Here is a 19,817-nt window from a genome sequence, read left to right as displayed (position 1 = left end):
GGTCAGTGGAGGCCCCTCCCATAGTCCCCTCTCCCCTCCTCCAGCCCCCTCAACCTCTTACTTATGGCACTGGAGCCCTGGTGCTGAAACAGCTGCTTCAGCCCCAGGGCAAGCAGCCAACCATAGAAACACTCTGGCAGCCAGAGCATCTCTGTGGAGGACCCAACCTCCAGTTGCCTCAGGGCACAGTCCCCTGCCCCGCCTTTTTCAACTTAGTTTTTTTTAGACCCCTGGATATGGGGTTTGCAGCGCAGGGAACATTTTTTCATTCCCACACATGCCTCTTGCCCCGCCTCAAAGGGGTTTGAGATGGGGCAAGAGCCATGTGTGCGCTCATCTGGACATGCCCCTAGAGGCATGTCTGGTGTTTGCTGTTCTTGAATCTAAGTACTGTAATAACTGTTTTAGATCCCTCATCATGATCCCATATAGATTGTTTATTATTGTGTAGTAAAGTTTAGATTGCTGCATTTTCCCCACTCCACCTCAAAATTTACCATGCTCATAACTTTTATGCTTCTTTATCTGTGGGGGTAACATATTAGTAATTGATTGCATAACTTGCTGAGAGCTATCTGTATGCCTTGATTCATTCTTTTTTTTCCCAAATATGTTATTTCTCTGACTCTCAATTTGCATTTATGTCTACTGAGTTTTAACTCTGCTGACTGAGCCTTTTCCAGAGCTCTCTCAGGCCTCTCTCTGACTGTGTCCCCATATTAAAATATCATACACTTTGGCACCTTCTATGCTATCAAAGATTTATGAAAATTGTCTGATTCTGAACATAATCCAAAAGACAATTGGTGAAAGCAAAATCTTCCATATGGAGTGTTGAACGTGCATAAGTGTCTGCAATTTTTTTCTAATGGAACCTGGCAATACCCAACTGAGGCATCTATTTGCTGTTTGTGCTCTCTCTCCAAAGATTTCTTCCCTAGTGGGAATGAGAAAATGTTCCTTTTTTACATCTTTATGTAGTTCTTTTGAGTCTAGACAAAGACAAAGTGTTTCATCTTTTTATTACACTATTACTAAAAAATGAAACCACTCTTGTAGGTTCCTTTATTTTCTTAATAATACCCTGAGCAACTGTTTTCTATAGTTTTGCTTTCTGGCTTTGTCTTAGAGCTGAAGGGCATTTATACACATACTTTATTTCCTGTGACCCACTGTAGATCTGCTGCTTGGAGCAGACTTAATTCGAGTCTGTTCTGCATGCAAGCTGAGGCGAACTGCGCTGTGCCACGTGTAGTTGTATAAGCCGTGAAACACAGGTCAATGCACAGAAAATGGTGGTAGTACGCTTTTGAACTAAAATACCTCTGAGGTGATTTTACAATAAAGTCCGAATAAAACATTGGCTTGTGCAGCAGTGTCAAGTTTCAAATTCCCAGGAATTCCAGTTGTTTCCAGCATGATATTCCAGTTTCCTGATGATGTTCTAACTTGTATTATTCCTACATACAACTCCTCGTCATTGCTGATTGCAATATTGCAGTTCATCTTGCTGTACAGTCAGGGCTGTCCTTGGTGGGGGGCAAATCGGGGCAACCGCTGTGGGTTCCACACTTTGGGGGGGCCCTGCAGAGCCAAGCGGAGAGGCCATGGCTACAGTTTAGCCCACCCGCTTGATGGGTTGGACAGCTCTGTGCTTATTGTGGCCAGAAGTTCCAGACGCCACCTGTCCTGCCGCATTCGGTGTGCCAGGGCTTTTACTCCTCAGCATAAGTGTGCTGTGGGACGGGGAGGGGAGCCCCACGCAGGCTGCTTTGCCCTGGGCCCTGCTGGGATCATCTCTGTGTACAATGCTTACTTGCTTTCCTTTCTGTGCCTGTAGTCCTCTCTTTTGCACACTGTAGCAAAATGGTTCAGTCTTATGGATTTGTTGCAGCGTTGTCCAAAAGGAAGATATTGCTATGGTCTCTGTTTGTTACCACAGCTTATATAGCTCTTTATACTGCTTTTCTTCAGTTTTACCTGATAGCATTTTTCAGGTCTTGCCTTACAATTTCTGTTTTCTCTCTGTTCTTTTCTGGGAGAGTTCATTATTCCATCAACAATTTCAGCATCTGGCCTTCCTTTCAAAGATTTCCTTTTAGCCCAGGTGATACCTGCTATTATGTGCATGCTGATTGCTTCATCTAGCTGGCGATCAGGATCCTTCAGCAGTCTTTTCCTGAGCTGCATGTTTATGATCCCTATTTTTATCTTATTTTTAATCATTAAGTCTGTAACTTTTCCAAAATTGCAAGACTGACTTAGCATTCTGAGATCCTTTTCAAATTCCTCAAAGGTTTCTCCCTCTTTGTAACTTCATGTGGAATTGATATCTTTCTAAAGTCTTGTTCTTCTTTGGCATGCAGTACTCCTTAAGCTTTTTGAGCACTGTGTCACAATCAGTATGCTTTGTTGGACTGTTAAAATCATCCAGCACTTCAGCACCTGTTATAGTCAGAAAAATATCTACCTTTTGGTAACTTCTCAGTGGCTCCACGTGCCCTCATATATAGATTGAATTGTTATGCAAACCTCTTCCAGTTCTCTGCCACATGCCTAGAGAATTTCAGCCCTGCTGAAGCCCATAGCTTTTCCATTTTTTTCTTTTTTTTCTCTTAAAGCTCACTCCATGCAATAGTCATCTGTTTTCAATCACTCCTCCATGCTGTGTTGTAGGTTCTGTTTATAGTGGCAGGACCTCCTTTTACTAAAAGGCTTCTTTATTCATGCTAACAGCACAGACACATACAACCATCAGACCCTCTTTCTCCAGTTCTGTCTCTGACTCTGCCTCTCTTAAAGACACACCTTCTACCCCTATCATTACACCTTCTACCCCTTTTTCCTCTCTCCCCACTCATCTTCTCCCCACTCACCCACTACCCAGCTCTCCCTAGCTATCAGTCCCGGGTCATAAGGCATCTTTACATGTGCTCTGGAGTAGGCGTAAGGGACACTTTAATTACAGTGGCTCTCTGGACCTGCTTTAATTAAAGCACCTGCTGCATCTCATCCTGTGCTTCAAAATGGAAGCAAGGGCAATTTAACTAAAGCTTATTGGACAACCTTTAGTTAAAGCACCCCCACCTCCATTTTGAAGTGCAAGGACACTGAATACATGTGATGCTGAGGCTGCTGGAGTTTGCTAAATAGCATATATTGGAGTATGCATGGAGCAAGTGTATAGGTGCCCATAGAGTCCTGGATGATAGCTAGTCCACTTGGGAACAGTGCCTCCTGGGATACTGGAGGACTGTAGATTGGTGGTCTTATCTCCGGTGAACATCCAGAAATTAAGGGCCTTGTTACACATTACACTGTGAGCTGCACAAATACTGGTGAGTATTAGCGCTAGCTCAAGTTTGGAGCAGTCACACATTCAGGCCCACAGGGGTCTGGAGGACTGAAAGGTAAGAATCGCTGCCACTCCCATTCTGAGCTTCCCCCTTGCCCTCTCCCCCCTGGGGCTTCCCCAGTTCTCCCCTCCTGCAGGGGCTCTTCCCCTGCCCCTCAGAGTGGTGGCTGAGTAGGAAGGTTTACCCTGCCCTGCCTGCTCCATTGGGACAGACAGCACAGACAGAAACAAGTAAATGGGGAGCCATAAGCATGGATCTGGGGTACTGGGGAGGGCAGGAGGAAACAGTGGGGCAGTGGTGGGGTGGGATGTGTAGGGGTGTTTACACTAAGGTAGAGTGGTTACACCTTAGTGTAACATGAGCTGGGTAACAGGAATCAGAGATAATCCTGTCCTGGAGTAACATAACTTTGAGCTGCCTAACAAGTATTTAAAACTAATTTCAGGTGTTAATGCATGGACAATCCAGGTGTTAAGAGCTTGAGGAGCTGCCAAAAACTACTGTGTAATAAATCCTAACTTAACTCAGAATGTGTAACACAGCTCAGAGATAGTCCTTCCCCAAAGTGGCATAACTTTAAGATTCCTAGAGAGCACTTAATGCTTGTTAACAAGCCTCAATGTGAGATCATTCAAGTTTTAAGTGCTCTTAACATGGTCTAATCGGAACATATAATATCACCCCAAGATGATTTTTTTTCCCATAATCACCATGAGAGGGAAAAAAAGTCTCATTTTAGATTCAAGTACCAGCCTGGGGCAGTCACAGCTCAGCTCTGTCTTTAGCTTCCGGATTGGGGCTGAAGGCAGAGCTGATCTGCTGCCTGACTTGGGATGCAATGGTTCGTGGAGGAAGGACGAGGTGTGTGGTGAGAAAAGTGTGGGAGGGACTGCACCGTGCAGGGGGGAAGGGCACAGAGGAGAGACGCACAGCATACAGTCTGGGGGGGAAGTGTAAGGAGACCAAGAAGGCTGCCCCTCACCACCACTACTTGGCCCCCACCTAGCCACTTTCCCCTTCCACTGCTGGAAATGGAAATTTATAATTCTCCATGTCTAGAATCTAAGTTTAATGGTAATTCGATACTTCATCATGAGCTTATTCTGTTCATACATTCTGTTAATACAGGGCTGTCAGTTTTTCTTAGTTTTCTGTTGCATCATGCCATGTGGCTCCCACACTACACCATGCCAATGCCCTATGCCCCACACGCAGCACTGTGTGCCTCCCAAGCCATATCATGCTGGTGATCCTGTGCTTCATGAAGTCCCCAGGTTCCCTCAAGCATTCAGCCATGGGCTCCCTCAGCCCCACCCTGCCACCAGGAATAAGGATGGGATGCAGAAGCTGGAGGAGAGAGGGGAAAGCCAGACAGAGAGGCAACAACAGCTAGCGTTGTGGGGAACAGTGCACAGACCAGGATCATGGAGACTTGGAGGCCTGCATGCAGCCCACAGACCACCAGCTGGACAGTCGTGCAGTAATAAAACAATTTTATTGGCTCCTGGGACTTGAGACGATCTCATGAAAAATTATATCTGCGTGCTGTTTGCTAAAATGGGTCTTTCAGCCTCTTTTTTTTTTTTTTGTTCTGCTGTGATGAGAAAGTAGGATTCTTGAAGATACAGTTACTGATTTCATCTGTTCTTTATATGTAAAGGTAGTATCAGGGACAAGTGTATTAGGTTGTTTTTATTAATAATAAAACTGGTTAAGACCTGCCATTACTAGAAAATAAATTCCCAGGAAAAGGTTCAGTATTTTGGTGCCAAAAAATGTCACTTATGTGGCCAGAAAACTGCCATTCAGGTTCATAGAGGGAAATAGAATCCTGCCCCTAGGGCAAAACCCATATATTGTATATCACTCATGTGAGGTCTGGTCTTCCTGTGTAGTATATAGATGATGCCCTACCTGCTGAGTCTCCATATCTTTATGGTCTCCATCCAAATGCTGAAATTGGGTTCTTAACTCAAACCTCGGAGAAACTCTTCCGCACTGTGTTAGAGATGCAGCCTCATGACACAAATGTTGGTGAAGGAGGAGGAGCTACCAAAGAAGAGAAGGTAAGATAATGGAAAGAAATATTGTCTCTTTGGTAACTTTGTCTCATTTGCCTGCATATTAGTTTAACTCTGTTTTCTCTCATGACCACTCTGATGACATAGCCTTTTTCTAGTGTATACACAGAACTGAAATGTTTGGATTTACATGGTTCAGAAAATCAGCATGATGCATTGTAATCGGATTATTGTGAATTTTCGGACAGTGTTTTTAACATGTCTCTGCAGTCCAATGTCTTAATTATCATCTTATGAGATTGATGCAAATACACCTGACTGTGGCCACTACTGACTCTCAGCCATCAATCTCTCTGTACTTTCAGGATCACAGAATGTACCTTACATAAAAAGCCAGACAAAATCTTTGGTAACCAGGATTCACCCACACCAGAGTACAGCTTCCTACCACTGCCTGGCCCCACCATTCTCAATAGCTTCCCTAAGGGCATAGCACTTTCTTACTTCCAGTTATGCTCAGTCAGTGTCCCTAAATGATAAGATGACCCCATTCCTCCCCAAACTACAATTTACACTTAAATTTCTTCTGATTTTGGGGAAAACATTCACGAGATTTACAACTAGGCAGTTTTCATTGGGCTTCTGATTTTGTAAAATCAAGTTCCAGACTTTGCACAGCACCTTGTTGATGAAAAAAATAGAGGACATAAAGGTGCATGTTTTCATATCAATGGAGGACAGAGGACAACCAGACTGTCCTCTATGATGGCCACCCTACTGGTGACTGATAACTTCACATCCTTAATAGGAACAATGCACTTTATTACCCCAGCAGCCATCCTTTTCCTCCTGGAGAATATCTTTTTTTGTTTAGCAGTACTATGACTTGGTTTGGCTTTATTTCTTTCTCTGAAGTGCCTGCAATGAGCTTCTGTCCTTTGCAGGATTAGCACACCAAAGACTTCAAAAGAAACTGGAAATAAAAGGAGACATCCACTGGGTTTTATTGACATGTTGGCAGTTGTTGTGGACAGACAGAAATTGTTGGCAAGAAATCTGTAGGCTGGTATGCGGATGGATTTGCTATTCAGCAAAGAATACTCTGGGATGAATTTCTTCAAGCCATGCTGACTTGAATTAATTCAAAAGCTCTCTGATGTTTTCTTTTATTATCAGGATCCTCAGCCTTTTCCCTTCCTTGTCTATATAATTTTTATTAGCTGCCTGGTTGCAGCTTTTTTTTTTGTGAAGACTGAGCAACTCCTCCTCTGCATGTTTTGTTAATAACTCACCCTGACTATTTAAGTTGACTCAGAAGTTTCTTAGTTCTTCTTTTCCTACCAATGTATGTATAGACCCCACTTCTTGCTGTCCTTAACTTCCATTGCCAGATATAACTCATTTTTATCTTTGCGTTCATGACAGTTTTTGCTCTTTGCTGGTATGCTTCTTTAGTGACTTGCTGACCTTCCATTGTTTGTATGTTTCCATTTTGATTTTGAAGCATCCAAGAAGCTTCTTTTGCAGCCATAATGGTCTCCTGCTGTTCTTGTGCTTCCATCGTGTCAGAGTAGCTTCTTTTTGAGCTTCCAGTACCATGTATTTTAGAAACTCTGATCCCTCCTGGGCTCCTTTATCTTTTGTCCTCTCATGGAACCTAATGTTTGCATAATTTTTTTAGCTCCTTGAAGTGTGCCTCATCCATATCTTCTTCCTGATGGTGTAACAGTCTCTTTTAGAAGGAACAGCCAGCCTTGTTGAGAGAGCCCAATAGTGGGACATTTGGAGAAGCAGGGACTGTCCCACTGGAAGCTGTAAGTTTCCAAAAGAGTAAGCAAGGGAGAGGAGGGAGCAAGAAGTGAGTAGAACAGGGTGCTGCAAGGACAGGATAAGCTGTGGGGCTTGGACCAGAGCAAAACAGGCTTCCCTCCTTGTGTCTGGGACACGGCAGAATGATTTGGCTTTGTTTGTTTGTTGGTTTATTTAAAAGATTGTGCTTTGCTTGGGCATGCTGGCTGAGGAGCTCCTCAGTGCCTGAACCCACTTACAGAATTTAGCAGGTTAAGCAACCTGCTGTAATGACCAGGATGTAAGTGGCCTTCTTGATTGCTTTAAAATCCTTTGAGATACAAATAAAATCAATGAGAGTGCACCTATGCTCTGGAGTCCACTCTTGTAACCAATTTTTCTTCCCTTGCACCCAAGCATCTTTTAAAACTGCCTCTTTTAAAATGTTACACAGCACCCTTCCCAAGCTATCCAAACCCCTAGCCTGTCCTCCTTTTTTGTCTATCACTCAACTGGTTATACAGTTAAAATCCCTAGCCACCACCCAGGCCTTTCCACTCACCACACGAATTGCCACTTTCCTAAAGAGCTGGCACCTGGGGTCTCTCCAGAGGTGTGTAGACATTAAAAAAAATTGTATTTCTGTTCCTCCATCCTCCTCCATCATGTGCAACAGTTTGCTACCAATCACTCCCTCCACTCTCACAATTTTCATCTCCCACCCTATTCCCATGCATACCCGACCCCCACGGGTGCCCTCCACCTTCACTTCAAAAGTGCTGTGATCACTCTCAAAAGTGCCGTGATCCAGGTTACTTGGCAGCCCACACTCTTGCCAGCAAAAAAGATCTGCATTCACATAGTCCAGGAAGATCTCTACCCAATCCCACAACTTCCAAGTGAAAACATTTCTCACATTAAACAGTGCCACTGCTAAAAATGCAGTAATGTTTGGGCCATCCTCCTCCTCCCTTAATCAGATTCCCATTGCCTCCTCAAAATGTTTGATTCTTTGTTTATCTAAAAACTTCTCCACTGCTTTACTGATCTCTTTCTTCAATATCTTTATCACCCATCTGATAGCGGGGGAAATCTGGATCCTCCCCAGATCCCCCTTCTGCTCCCCTATCTCAACTTGTCTTATGCTTCTTCCCTTTTTCACTCTTTTTATTAATCTTTCCTGCCAGTTTCCCTTTCTTCTTCCTTCTCCTCTGACTCTCCCACTTCCTTTCCTTCCCCCTCCTGATCTTATTCACCTTCCTTCCTGGTTTCACTTCTGTTTTTCTACTCCCCCTATACCTTGTGTCCATCTCCTTCCCCAGTTTTTCTCTGCCTTGAGCCACCTCTTCTATGTTAATCTCAACGTCATCTCCCTCTTCCTCCCTCTCAGGTGTCCATTCCACCTCTTCTGGCTCTTCTTTCTTTCTTTCCTTTAATTCCTCTTCTTGTGCTGGTTTTGGGAGTCTTTTTTTTTACTTGAAAAGGACTTGGGCCATGTCCAAAATACATGCCCCTCCTTCCCACACAAATTCAAGTTCCTTTTCCCTGGCACTTCCCTGTCACGTGCCTCTTCTCCTCATGGTTAAAACAGATGGTTTGAAGGCAGTGGAGTGCCAGGTGGCTTGTCTCCTCACACTTGTTGAACACTATATGTTGCACAAAGTAAATCACATATCCAGGATGCATGCCTAATGTGATCACTGAGGGAAATTCTGGATTCCTCCTGTGTTCATGGGGTCTGCTTTCAGTAATACATTCACCCTCCATGCTCCTCTTCATATGCAAAAAACATCCTGTGGTTTGTCCACAAAATCCACCATCTCACACGATGTGCTTAACCAGGTTTCCACATCTTCCAGGTGAACAAGATCATAGAGCATTCTGATTGTAACCACCCATTCTCTCACCATCTCTGAACCCGCAAGTGTATCCATTTTAATTCCAGTCTGTTTTTTTCCTCTCAGTATCTTTCTCAAAATTGTTCGTATGCCCTGGTATTGCTGAAGTTCAACTCCCACAGCTTGTTATTTTGAAGTGTTATCAAACTATTCAAAGCACCAGGCTGTACTTTCAGCACCCCAAGTACAATGTCATAGCAAAACTCGTACAGGGTCATCTGTGCTCTCTCAGTTGCTTCTGCTGCACCCAAGATTGCTTGTACCAGAACCTGTCATCCCCGACTCCTCACTGCTTTGGTCTGTCCTCTGCAAGCTGAAAAATCACTGTGTTCCAGTCATTTTCCGTCCTCTGTTTGCCATCTGTTGCTCACCAGGTGCAGTGGTCCATCCTCTGATTGCCATTGTCTGTTGGTCCACCACTGTTCTTTGTCCTCCATCTACCTAGCCTTCTTCCAATGTTGATTCTTGATTTGCCATTCATTATTATGGCCAGGGTCATTTGCTGCCATATCTTGTCCTCCGATTGCCCAGTTCACACCTATTATCGTGTACAAAACCACTGGATCTGCTCGCACCACATAGGTGTATGCAGATCCAGATGATCAGGATGTTCCTGCTGTCTCCTCCTCTGTCACCCCTTGCTGCGGCCAATTGGGAACCCTCCCCAGCATCTGTAAGTTCAGGTGTGCACCCAATCTCAGCTGCCAAAGGGAAGAAGTAATTCAGGGAGTATTTCCACAGCAGACCTTCCATAGAACTGTTGGTTTGTCTGCAATCTACTGCCAAAAGGGTAAATGGGGAGGCTGTTCTCTCCATCAGTCACTCTGGAGGCCCTAACAGTGGCCATCTAGTTCGTTAGTTCAGAGCCCTAAGCAGGTTTGGCTAACTAACACATTAGCCCTGTTGGGCTGCCTGGCAGTGCTCCTGACACCCACTTCCAGGCATACCATAACACATTTCAAATAACATCAAAACTATTCTTTTCCACCTTTCCCTTCACCCAAATACATGCCAATCTGCTATGTTCTTCATCCTCTGCCAGAGAACAAGTGTATATATTTTTGACATATAATGTAATACTTTGTTCCCAAACTTTGCCCAAAATGAAGTATATCTCTTAATGTTAATGTTTCAGTTATGAGTTGTCTCAACAAGTCTCTGTAATACCAGTTAAATCATAGGCTATCTTTGCCAGCTAATCCTACTTGTTCCTTATTTATACCTTGCATTTATATGTATGCCTCTAAAGTATTTCCCATTTTGACCTACTCATTTCTTTCTTTAATCCCTTTTTGCTATCATATGGCTTTTTAACCTTTCTGAGAATAGCCAAGTCTGGAATTCATTCTGCCTTTCAAAAGCAAGGTGTGTATTTTATTTCAGGGTATGTAGTATGTGAGAAAATATGGTAATGGAGCTCGTTTATCATTTCTGTGCACAAAGGGGAGACGGTTGGATTTTTCCAGTCATCATGCATATCAAGTTAACAGCAAAATAAGTCTTTTAGCTCCTTTGAGTATCTTTTCATTTGTAGGTTGCCATTTAACATTTCTAGAATTAAAATCCATACACTACTATTACAGAAGAATACAATTCCTATGTAATCCCCTGCATAAACTGCTCCATTTGATTTTTCTGTAATGTCCAAAACACAGGTGACACATAGTAGGGGTACCAGGGGGCATGTCCCCCCCACCCCGAGATTAGTCTTCACCAGCCAGGGAGTGGGGGGTAACAATCGGTGCCCCGCCCCGCCCCCAGAATGTGGGACCAGCAAGAGAAGTGCCGCTGCTGGCAATCAGCCACTGGGGGAGACCCCCTCTCCCCTGGTCAGCGATTGGCTGCTGGTGCCCCCGCAGAATCAGGAGGCACCAGTTGCCCACGGTCGAAAGAGTGGGAAAGGTGCAGTTCATGGGAGACAAGAGTTTTAGTTGAAACCTCTCCTTTTTTACACATGTAGAGAACAGGACAGAGCAATTTAGCTAGAAGGGTACAAGGGAAATGTGTAGTATTTACATAATACTCAGTGGGTATTTACATGATACTCAGTGGGTGCTTCTACATGAGATGCTTACTGCAGAGTAGCCTAATAACACTGCACAATTGCACAGTAGCGTGCTGTTAAAAACCATGCTAATACACTAATACAGTGTTATTAGGCCACTTCGAAGTAAGGGTAAAAAAAAAAACCCAAAATGTACTGAGGCGCTACTGCGCAGTAGCACAAGTTACTGCACATTGAAATAGTACTTGGTTAACCAAGCACTAAACCTAATGCACAGTAACTAGGGGGCATTAATGAATGTGTAGACACAACCAGTGACTGTTTCTGTTTACACTAGGGGCAGTATGCAGTATCCATACATTCATCCTCTTGATAGCTAATCAGAACTCAATTGAGAGAGACTATAAACATGGAAGTTGTGAACAGTTTTGTACACTTTAAGGCTGAAGATTCCTTGTCTTTCTGGGAGCCACAGAAAGAGTTAATTAGCTTGGGGATTATTTATTTTTGGGGAAACTTGAACTGTTTTTTGTTGAGTTTTTAGTATGTTGAATAGTAAATTGAGAGGCTTTTTGGTTTTGGCCATGTTGGTCTAAGGACATAGACAGGCAAGGTTCTTTAAGCAGATGTGACATCTTTCATTAGACCAACTGAGTAGTTGGAACAAAGTTCTTTGTAAGCTCTTGGGCACAAAAATCTTTCTCCCTATCCTTCTTCAGGCATAAGGAGACTGCTGTTGTTTTGAGATCTCCAAGGAATGGAGAGGAAATTGAGAGGCTGCCACTTTCCACAGGCTCTGGAAAGCCCACGTAGCACCTAGAGAAATGTCAATACCATACTATAGTAACTGAGAACTCAATGGCTATGAGAAGATCAGAATAGAATGTGTCTGTGTAATGGTGCACCACATTTTAGAAATGTCTGGGCATGTTGACACTTGCATATTTACTGCGCAATAACCAAAATTACTGCACAGTATAGGTGTGTGGTTACACGTGCATACCCATACTGCACAGTAAATATGGTGACTTAAGCCAATCTGTGAGTAAATTTGATACCTGCACCATGAAGATATGAAATTTACGTCTGCATAGTTACTGCGCAATAACGCACGTGTAGATGCCTTACTGCACAGTAACACACCATTAATGCGCTTTAACACCTGCACATGTAGACACCAGCCTATTCCTGCTTATTGCACAGGAAATTTAAGTCGGCGTAAGTGCACGTGTAGATATGCCCTCTGTGTCACATTCAGAATTATAACTGCAATTCAAATGGACTTATGTAAGTTAGATTTATACTGGTTAGCTCAGATATTGCTAGCGGTGTAGCCAAGTCAGCAAACAGCTCAATTCAAGCAGCAAAATCTTCCTGAGAAACCAAGTAAATACTTGGGAAATAAGCCTGTGCGAAGCTCTATGATGCGTTCGTTACTCTCTTATCTGTACATGAGCTAGTTAATTTATACATAAGCCAAAGCTACTCTTTAAACTTCTGTGTTTCCATCCCCTGAGAGTATGAAGTGATTCTCAGGCAGCGTGCTGGGACATATAAATTAAGTGGATAAGCACAGGCTCAGGCTTGCCTCTGCCTGAATGATTCCCCATCCGCACTTCCCAGCCTTTCTGCAAGGAGGTAAGCATAGTAATATATAAATTAGTTTTTGAAATTTGCTGCCACTCAATTCACAAAAGTTATAAAGGTGCCTCAAGTCCAAAAAGGCTGAGAACTGATAGTCTGTGCACTGCAGTGTATGTAATAATAACCAAGTGGGAAAATCTGAATAAGGAATTCCAGTAGATTTACTGATAATAATTTTGCTTAAAAAGTTATTTAGGAGTATTCTAAATACCATTTGCAAATGTTTTTTAGCTGATTCTTTTTATGGTACTGGGACTGACCAGCAGTTGTCATTAATGCTTAAATTCCGTATTTATCATGTCACAGCTTTGAAGTTCTATTTGAGGTAATGCTTTCCTATTAAAATCCCCAAAAAATAGAATTTGGGTTTGTGTTTCAACACACAGGCAAGTTGAGCAGGGAAGAAGTTGGTGAAATAGATCTGTGCATAAAATGTCCTCAGTTCCCCCTTTCCCCATGACACAAAGGCTCCTTGTACATGCCACAGGGGTTTAATTTGGTTTAGTTCTCCCTAAATTTAAACAGCAGGCTTTTAAAAACACCACTTCAATTTAGGGAGAATTAAACCAAACTAATAAGGGGCCCAATCCTTATTTGCCTCTTCGGCAGCAGTTGGGCAGGGGGCCAAGCCACTGGCTGGCTGAATGGTCCCTGAACTGCATGGGGAGGCGCTCAGGCAGCACCTACCCGCTGGCACCCAGCCCAGGCAGTCCCAGGGGGTGCCACAGCCATGGAGGAAAGCACCAGCCCCCCTGCAACTGCAGAGGCAAGCACCGGAGCCCTGCACAGCCAAGGCAGGCAGGCAGGCAGGCAGGCTCTGGGAAGAAAAAAAAATCAAGCTTGGTGCTATTTTCTTTCTTCAGTGCAGCATACCTGCATGGGCTGTCACTGGGTCCCACAGCTCCTGAGCTGCGTGGAGCCCACCAAGCCTTGTGCACTGTTGCACTTTGGTAGGTAGCAAAATAAAATACCTTGGAGGTGTTTTATCTTGCTACCTACCAAAGTCATTTAAAGCGGAATACACCGCCAAGCATGCAAACAGCAATGACATTAAAATGGTGCAAAAGGGCATTTAATCCACTTTAAAGGCCAATTCTGTGGCATGTACAAAGGACCAAAAATCTCAGTCAATACATGTGAGATCCTCGATCTCATTCTGACCCACAAAAGTTCTTGATTTTTAGAACACAGAAATCTCTTATTGCTTTGGAGTTTTGCTGGTATATTTTCTGCTTAATTGTGAGAGATTTAGTGTCCTGTTCCTGAATCAAACTGTGTGGAAGAGGTATGGGAAGTATCTTGATTCATTATGTTCCCCCCACCCCCACTTCTCTTCTTGTATAGAATACAAAATTCAGCCTGAAATTCCATTTGAAAAAAATCACCTATTTTAATCACTAAAACATGAAAGAATTGCTTGCAAACTCCGAAGTCTTGGGTCACAGGTATTTGATTTTACCTTTATAGCACCTTTTATCATCTTACATTGATCTTCTCGCATTGCTCTGATCTTAGAAGAACCATCAATGCCAACTTGGATGGAAGGAGTGTATGATGTGGCGTGCTACATGGATATTTCTAAATCATCTTTTTAAAAAGTTCTTGTTTGACATTAAGGTTTATAAACATTTCAATTTTAGTTGGATGGATTAAGCTACTGTGGGAAGTTTCATACATGAGCTAATAAGGCACTGATTTCTTTCAAATGCAGTAAGTATCCAGAGTTCTCTTCCAACAATCAGGTAACTATGTTTAGAGGAAACAGTGAAAATCACTCACTGACTTCTCTCTTTTCTCTTTGATAAACAGGTAAAAGCTGCTCTGGATGAGATTCTAGAAAAACTAACTGATGAATTTAACATCCCAGAACTGATGGCAAAGGTTGAGGAGAGGACACCATATATTGTGGTTGCCTTCCAGGAATGTGAACTCATGAACAGCCTCACAAACGAGATAAAGCGATCACTTAAAGAACTAGATCTGGGACTGAAGGTAGGAGCTTTTTCTGATAAAGACTACAGCATTGTGAATCCCTCATGTGCACTAATGATTGAAAAGAAGACATGAGGGAATTAAAAATTGCCCTATTGTGTCTTAAACAGTTACATTTTGAAGCGTTGCTCAACAAATAGCATCTCCTACTGCAAAAGTATCATAATTCCATGAAAAAAATATTCACTAATGATTTTCAAGTTCCATCTGGCTTCCTACCCTCTGCTATCAGCTCTTTGTGGAACTAAAGTTGCACATAATAATGTCTGGTATAGGGAAGAAACATCAAGCACTTGTGGTGAATACCTTTTAATGATACAGCAGTGGTATATGCCAGAAAACTGAAAGATAGTATATTTGAAAGCAATGAAAGAAAATACTTTTTCACCAAACGGGGAAAATATTAATAATTTATAAAAAAAAATCCACAAAAAATATCCACAGCATAATAACAAAGATTTTAAAAACAAGGATTAAGGAAAGGTTATAATTCCCTCCTTCTTGAGGGTAAAAGTAAATCTTTAGGAGGTAGGGATTAGGAGTGTACTTGTCCTATGATGATCTTGTTAAATTATATTCTTACAGCTTCTTGTGAGGCACTGGTCTGACCATCATAGCAAAGCCTTTTTTCCTGCGAGCTACTGCTGTGGCAGGTGTTTGTACAAAAACTTGAGGTAGCTGCACAGATGACAGAACAAAACCAGCTAGAATGCAAGTTGTTCTTTGAATAACATTTATGAGAGTAATGTGTTTTGGGACTGCACGTACTGGCAAGCACTGCACTCTGTATGTGGTCCATAGCAGGTAAATTCCATTTTAAGCAGACAGAAGGGTGGAAGGACTCCATAGTTTATGGAAACAGCCATGGCCTTCTACAGGTAATCAAGTCATGCACAAAGCTATTGAGTTAATGTTCTTCCATTTTATATCTGTTCCCATCTCCCAACAGACATTCGGAGCAGTTAGTATAGTAGTACCATGTGCTGGGAAACAAGCAAGTGAAAGAACTGATGGATCTTACCCCGTCCATAAAAGCCCTGGTCAGTTCCCACTCCTGTTCAGATACAGAATTTTCCAAGAAAGAACAAGGTCAAAAACAGAACCCTACTTCAGATGAGTAGGGGGGCCCAAGTCTCACGGGAAAGCAGTTCTGCTCTTTGATCGAACAGAAGGTTATCAAGACACTTAAGTGCAACAAGAAGGAGTCTGTGCCCCGCAGAGGGACTACTAGATACTCCTTACTTAGGGTGCCTACAGATGTTTAGGGGCCCTACTCTAACTCATGGTGCTTTACACAAAATGCCGTGGGTTAGAGCCCAGCCACCTCCGACCCAGCTGCTGCCTGCTCCTTCTCCCTCCCCCTCTTTCTCCCCACTGACAGCCCTGCAAGCATGAGCATAATTCTGCAAAGCAGGAAAAGTTAACCTTAGGGGGAACAGAAGTTCCCTAAGGTGGTCTGCTTTAAAGTGCCTTCATTAACACCTCATTTGACCAGGGTTAATTTTTCGCATGATCAGCCATTTTAAAAGCGCTCTTCAGCCATGCACATGTGTTGTGTCATGGTTGTAAAGTGCTTTCAGGGGGCTGATCACATGAAAAATGTAAGCACCCTTAGTCTGATTGCTTCTGGATCTGGCTCATGGAGCCACAGGGTTTTGCCAGTTTCCCATGCCAGCACCTGCACTGTGGCTAAGCAGCAAACAACTGTGCTGGTGATGAGCAGATTTAAGCTGTGCCTGTGCTGCCACTGCCACTGCCTCTCCCCATCCCACTACAAAACCCAAAAGCTCTCAAAAAGAATCATAGGACACTGGCTGTCCTCACTGGCCCTGTCACTCAACAGTGCTAATTAACTAATCAGAAAAGCCCTACCAACACGATTATGCTGCTTCCAGTTTAGGAGGCAGCCCACAGGAAGCAGCATAGCTTGTCTGATGGTACTACTACCAGGAATGGTAAGTTTACCACATAGGGCAAGGTATTTTATTGAATCCAGTCTCAGAAACTGGAAGAGGCAACAGGATTGAATTTTTGGTGGACACTTATCAATATGTCCAAATTAATGCATTTGATGATAGGCACACACAGATGTATTTAAACACCTGCAAACATGTTCTGATGTGCAGAAAAGAGGACCCGGAGTTTTGATTCTTCATTAAGTGAGTTAAGTGAATAAAAGGATTTTGTTTTCTAATTGTCTGTTAATTTAAAACACTCACTTGTATCTCTGATCATTACTCAGAGCCAGGCTAATATGACTCAGCTTCCAGACAGGGACGCTGCCAAGACAGGGACGCTGTCAAGACTGCTAGGCCAAACTGTGCTCAGCGGTTTCGGCAGTATGTACAGTCTTGCAAGGATACTGGCCAGAGGCTTTCCTAAGACATCTGTCTCCATATCTTACCCAATGGATTGATTATTTCCTTCTTGTAGATTGTGTCAGGATTTTTTTTCTTTCTTTTTATTGGAAGATACAGATATATAGATATATTGATAGATACATATATATTTATATCTATATAACTATATATCTATAACAATATATCTATATCTATCTATCTAGACAGATAGATAGATAGATATATCTATATCTATAGCGCTAGACAGATTGATATAGATATATATATAGATATCTATATAGCTGTTGATATGTCTATATCTTCATATATAAATCTTCCAATATATCTATATCTAGATAGATAGATACACATTTTATTATTGCCTAATTTCTGCTCAAAGCCTTTGTAGTTTAGTTCAGGACCATCCTTCTCACAATTTCTGTATACTAGTAAGCAACTATATATATTTCTCAATATTAAATCTAATTGCTGAATATTGACCCAGCTACAATAATATCATGCTTGCTTCTCAGAGATTGATACATTAAATCACTTCTGTTGACCTATCTCAGGAAACATAATTTCCTATTCAACTACCAGATGTCGGTAAATAAAGCAGAGCTGTTTAAAATAATTGGCAAGATAATTAATTATCAGCCCATTTTCAAATGGATTATGTATTCTGTGCAACTACTAACTGCATATAATTTTTTTTTTAGTCAAGAGAAAAAATATTAGATTTTTATCTGATGTCACCTAGGTTCTTGGACTTCTCACTTTTCTGCTTCTGTGAGCAGCAACCAAGGTACTAGGTCTAGGCCTTTCAGAGCACTGTATCTCACTTGGTGTGTCTACATGAGATGCTGACTGTGCAGTAGCCTGATACTACTGTGCAGTACTATCACATGGCAAAAATCATGCTAAGACACTACTGCACAGTAGTATTAGGTTACTGTGCAGTAGCATCACTTAAAATCCTATGACCCCAGCTGACTTCCTGCCCTTTGGGCAGGGGACTGGACTCGATGATCTCCCGAGGTCCCTTCCAGCCCTGATGTCTATGAAATCTATGAAAAGGCATTTGCTGGAGCTACTATACAGTAACTCCAGTTACTGTGCATTTATTTAGTACTTGCTTATACAAGTACTAAATAAATGCATACTAACCACTGTGCGGTAGCATCTCGTGCACATGTGCCCACTGGGCGTGTCTACACCATAACCATACAGCACCATTGTTACTGTGCTAATATTTAATACTTCTTTTTGGACCTCCTAAATGACAGTGCAGTAACAGCTTGTACTGTGCCATGCTGGCAATGCACAGTTATTTTTAGCCGCTACATTGTCATAGCACCTATATTGAGGGAGTGAGTTCTTACAGTGATGTAGTGGTGGCATCATTGTTTTTGCCCACAGATGCTATATTGCTATAGCATGTTGCTAAGGCAATGTAGCATCATGTGTAGGTGCGCCCACAGTGTCCAAATTTGCTGTTGGAATGGGAAAATAATCAAATAGGAATCTCAATCAGCCATGAGAAAATGTCTTAATCTGCCATAATGTGGTCTACTTTCTAAAACTGCTAACCCTTGATCTATCACCTATCCTCTTTATAACTAGCCATGTATTTAAAGACTGTGATTGAATCCCCCATCACTCTTCTCTTCTTTAGACTAAATAATTCCAGTTCTTGTGCCATAAATTACATTTCCCAGACCTCTGACAACTTTTTCACTCTGCTGGCCTCTTTCTAATTTGTGTACATCTTTCTTGAAGTATTAGGCCCAGTTAACCCTCTAGGTGAGGTCTCACCAGTGTTGAACAGAGTGGGAGAATTATGCCTTTGTTTTGCAAGTATTGCTTGTATTAATACAGGCCAGTATGTTATTGATCTTTTTTCCAACAAGGGCATACTGTCAATTGTTACTTAGTTTATTGTCCACTGTAACCCCCAAGTCCTTTTCTGCAGTAATATAGCCTAGCCAGTCATTCCCCAGCCTGTATTTGTGCATGTAATTGTTCTGTCATAAGTGCAGGACATTACACTTGTCTTGCTGAATTTCATTCAGTTGATTCTGGACATATCTGTAGCTTATCTGGATCCTAAACCTCATATTCAAAACATCTGTACGTGCTTGATGTCATCTATAAATCCCAATGTGCACTCAATCCTTATCCTTGAAATCACAAATTAAGACATTAAGAAACACCAGATTTAGGACAGACCCCTGTGGAGAATCCCATATGATACCTCCTCCTAGAGAGGCATTCAGCGGCTGATATCTTCTTACTGTGCATGATGATCCCCCCACATAATATATTTGTCTTGCAGTATTCTCATCTAGTCTCCATTTCCTTAGCTTACTAATGACAATATATTGGGAAACAGTATCAAAAGCATTGAAAATCCAAGATATATCAAATTCACTGCTCTTCCCACCAGGGGTGGATTCGGGGCTGGGGAGGCAGGGCATAAGCAATGATGTGGTTGCACCTTCCTTTGATTCTTGCTCCATCCAAAATTTACACCCAACTGCCTGGGGGGGCACTGGCATTTCTATTCAGGCAGTGCTGAGGAAGTCAATTAAATTTATGCCACTTGGCAGAAGGCAGGGTAGATTTTTACCTTATAGACTAACTAAATCAGAGAGATATATAGCATATATCAGGGGTCAGCAGGGCAGGCCTTATGAGGAGAGGCTAAGGGACCTGAACCTGTTTAGCCTCCACAAGAGAAGGTTAAGGGGGAACCTTGTGGCCTGCTACAAACT

At 42.5% G+C, this 19,817-nt stretch overlaps 1 protein-coding gene across 1 annotated transcript in view; it reads left to right on the top strand.

Moving 5' to 3' along the window:
- The window catches only part of DNAH9 (dynein axonemal heavy chain 9), a 388,028-nt gene that overhangs the window by 342,875 nt on the left and 25,336 nt on the right, over positions 1–19,817 (top strand). The window contains exons 50-51 of the mRNA XM_019536510.1: positions 5,252–5,422; positions 14,522–14,704. Of these exons, the coding sequence (XP_019392055.1) occupies positions 5,252–5,422; positions 14,522–14,704 (354 nt within the window). The remainder of the gene's footprint in view (positions 1–5,251; positions 5,423–14,521; positions 14,705–19,817) is intronic.

Source organism: Crocodylus porosus, unplaced genomic scaffold (genome assembly GCF_001723895.1).
Source record: "Crocodylus porosus isolate Cpor-Errol unplaced genomic scaffold, CroPor_comp1, whole genome shotgun sequence".
Taxonomy (NCBI): domain Eukaryota; kingdom Metazoa; phylum Chordata; order Crocodylia; family Crocodylidae; genus Crocodylus; species Crocodylus porosus.
The sequence above is the reverse complement of the archived record's forward strand: the minus strand, read 5'-3'. Positions and strand labels throughout refer to the sequence as shown.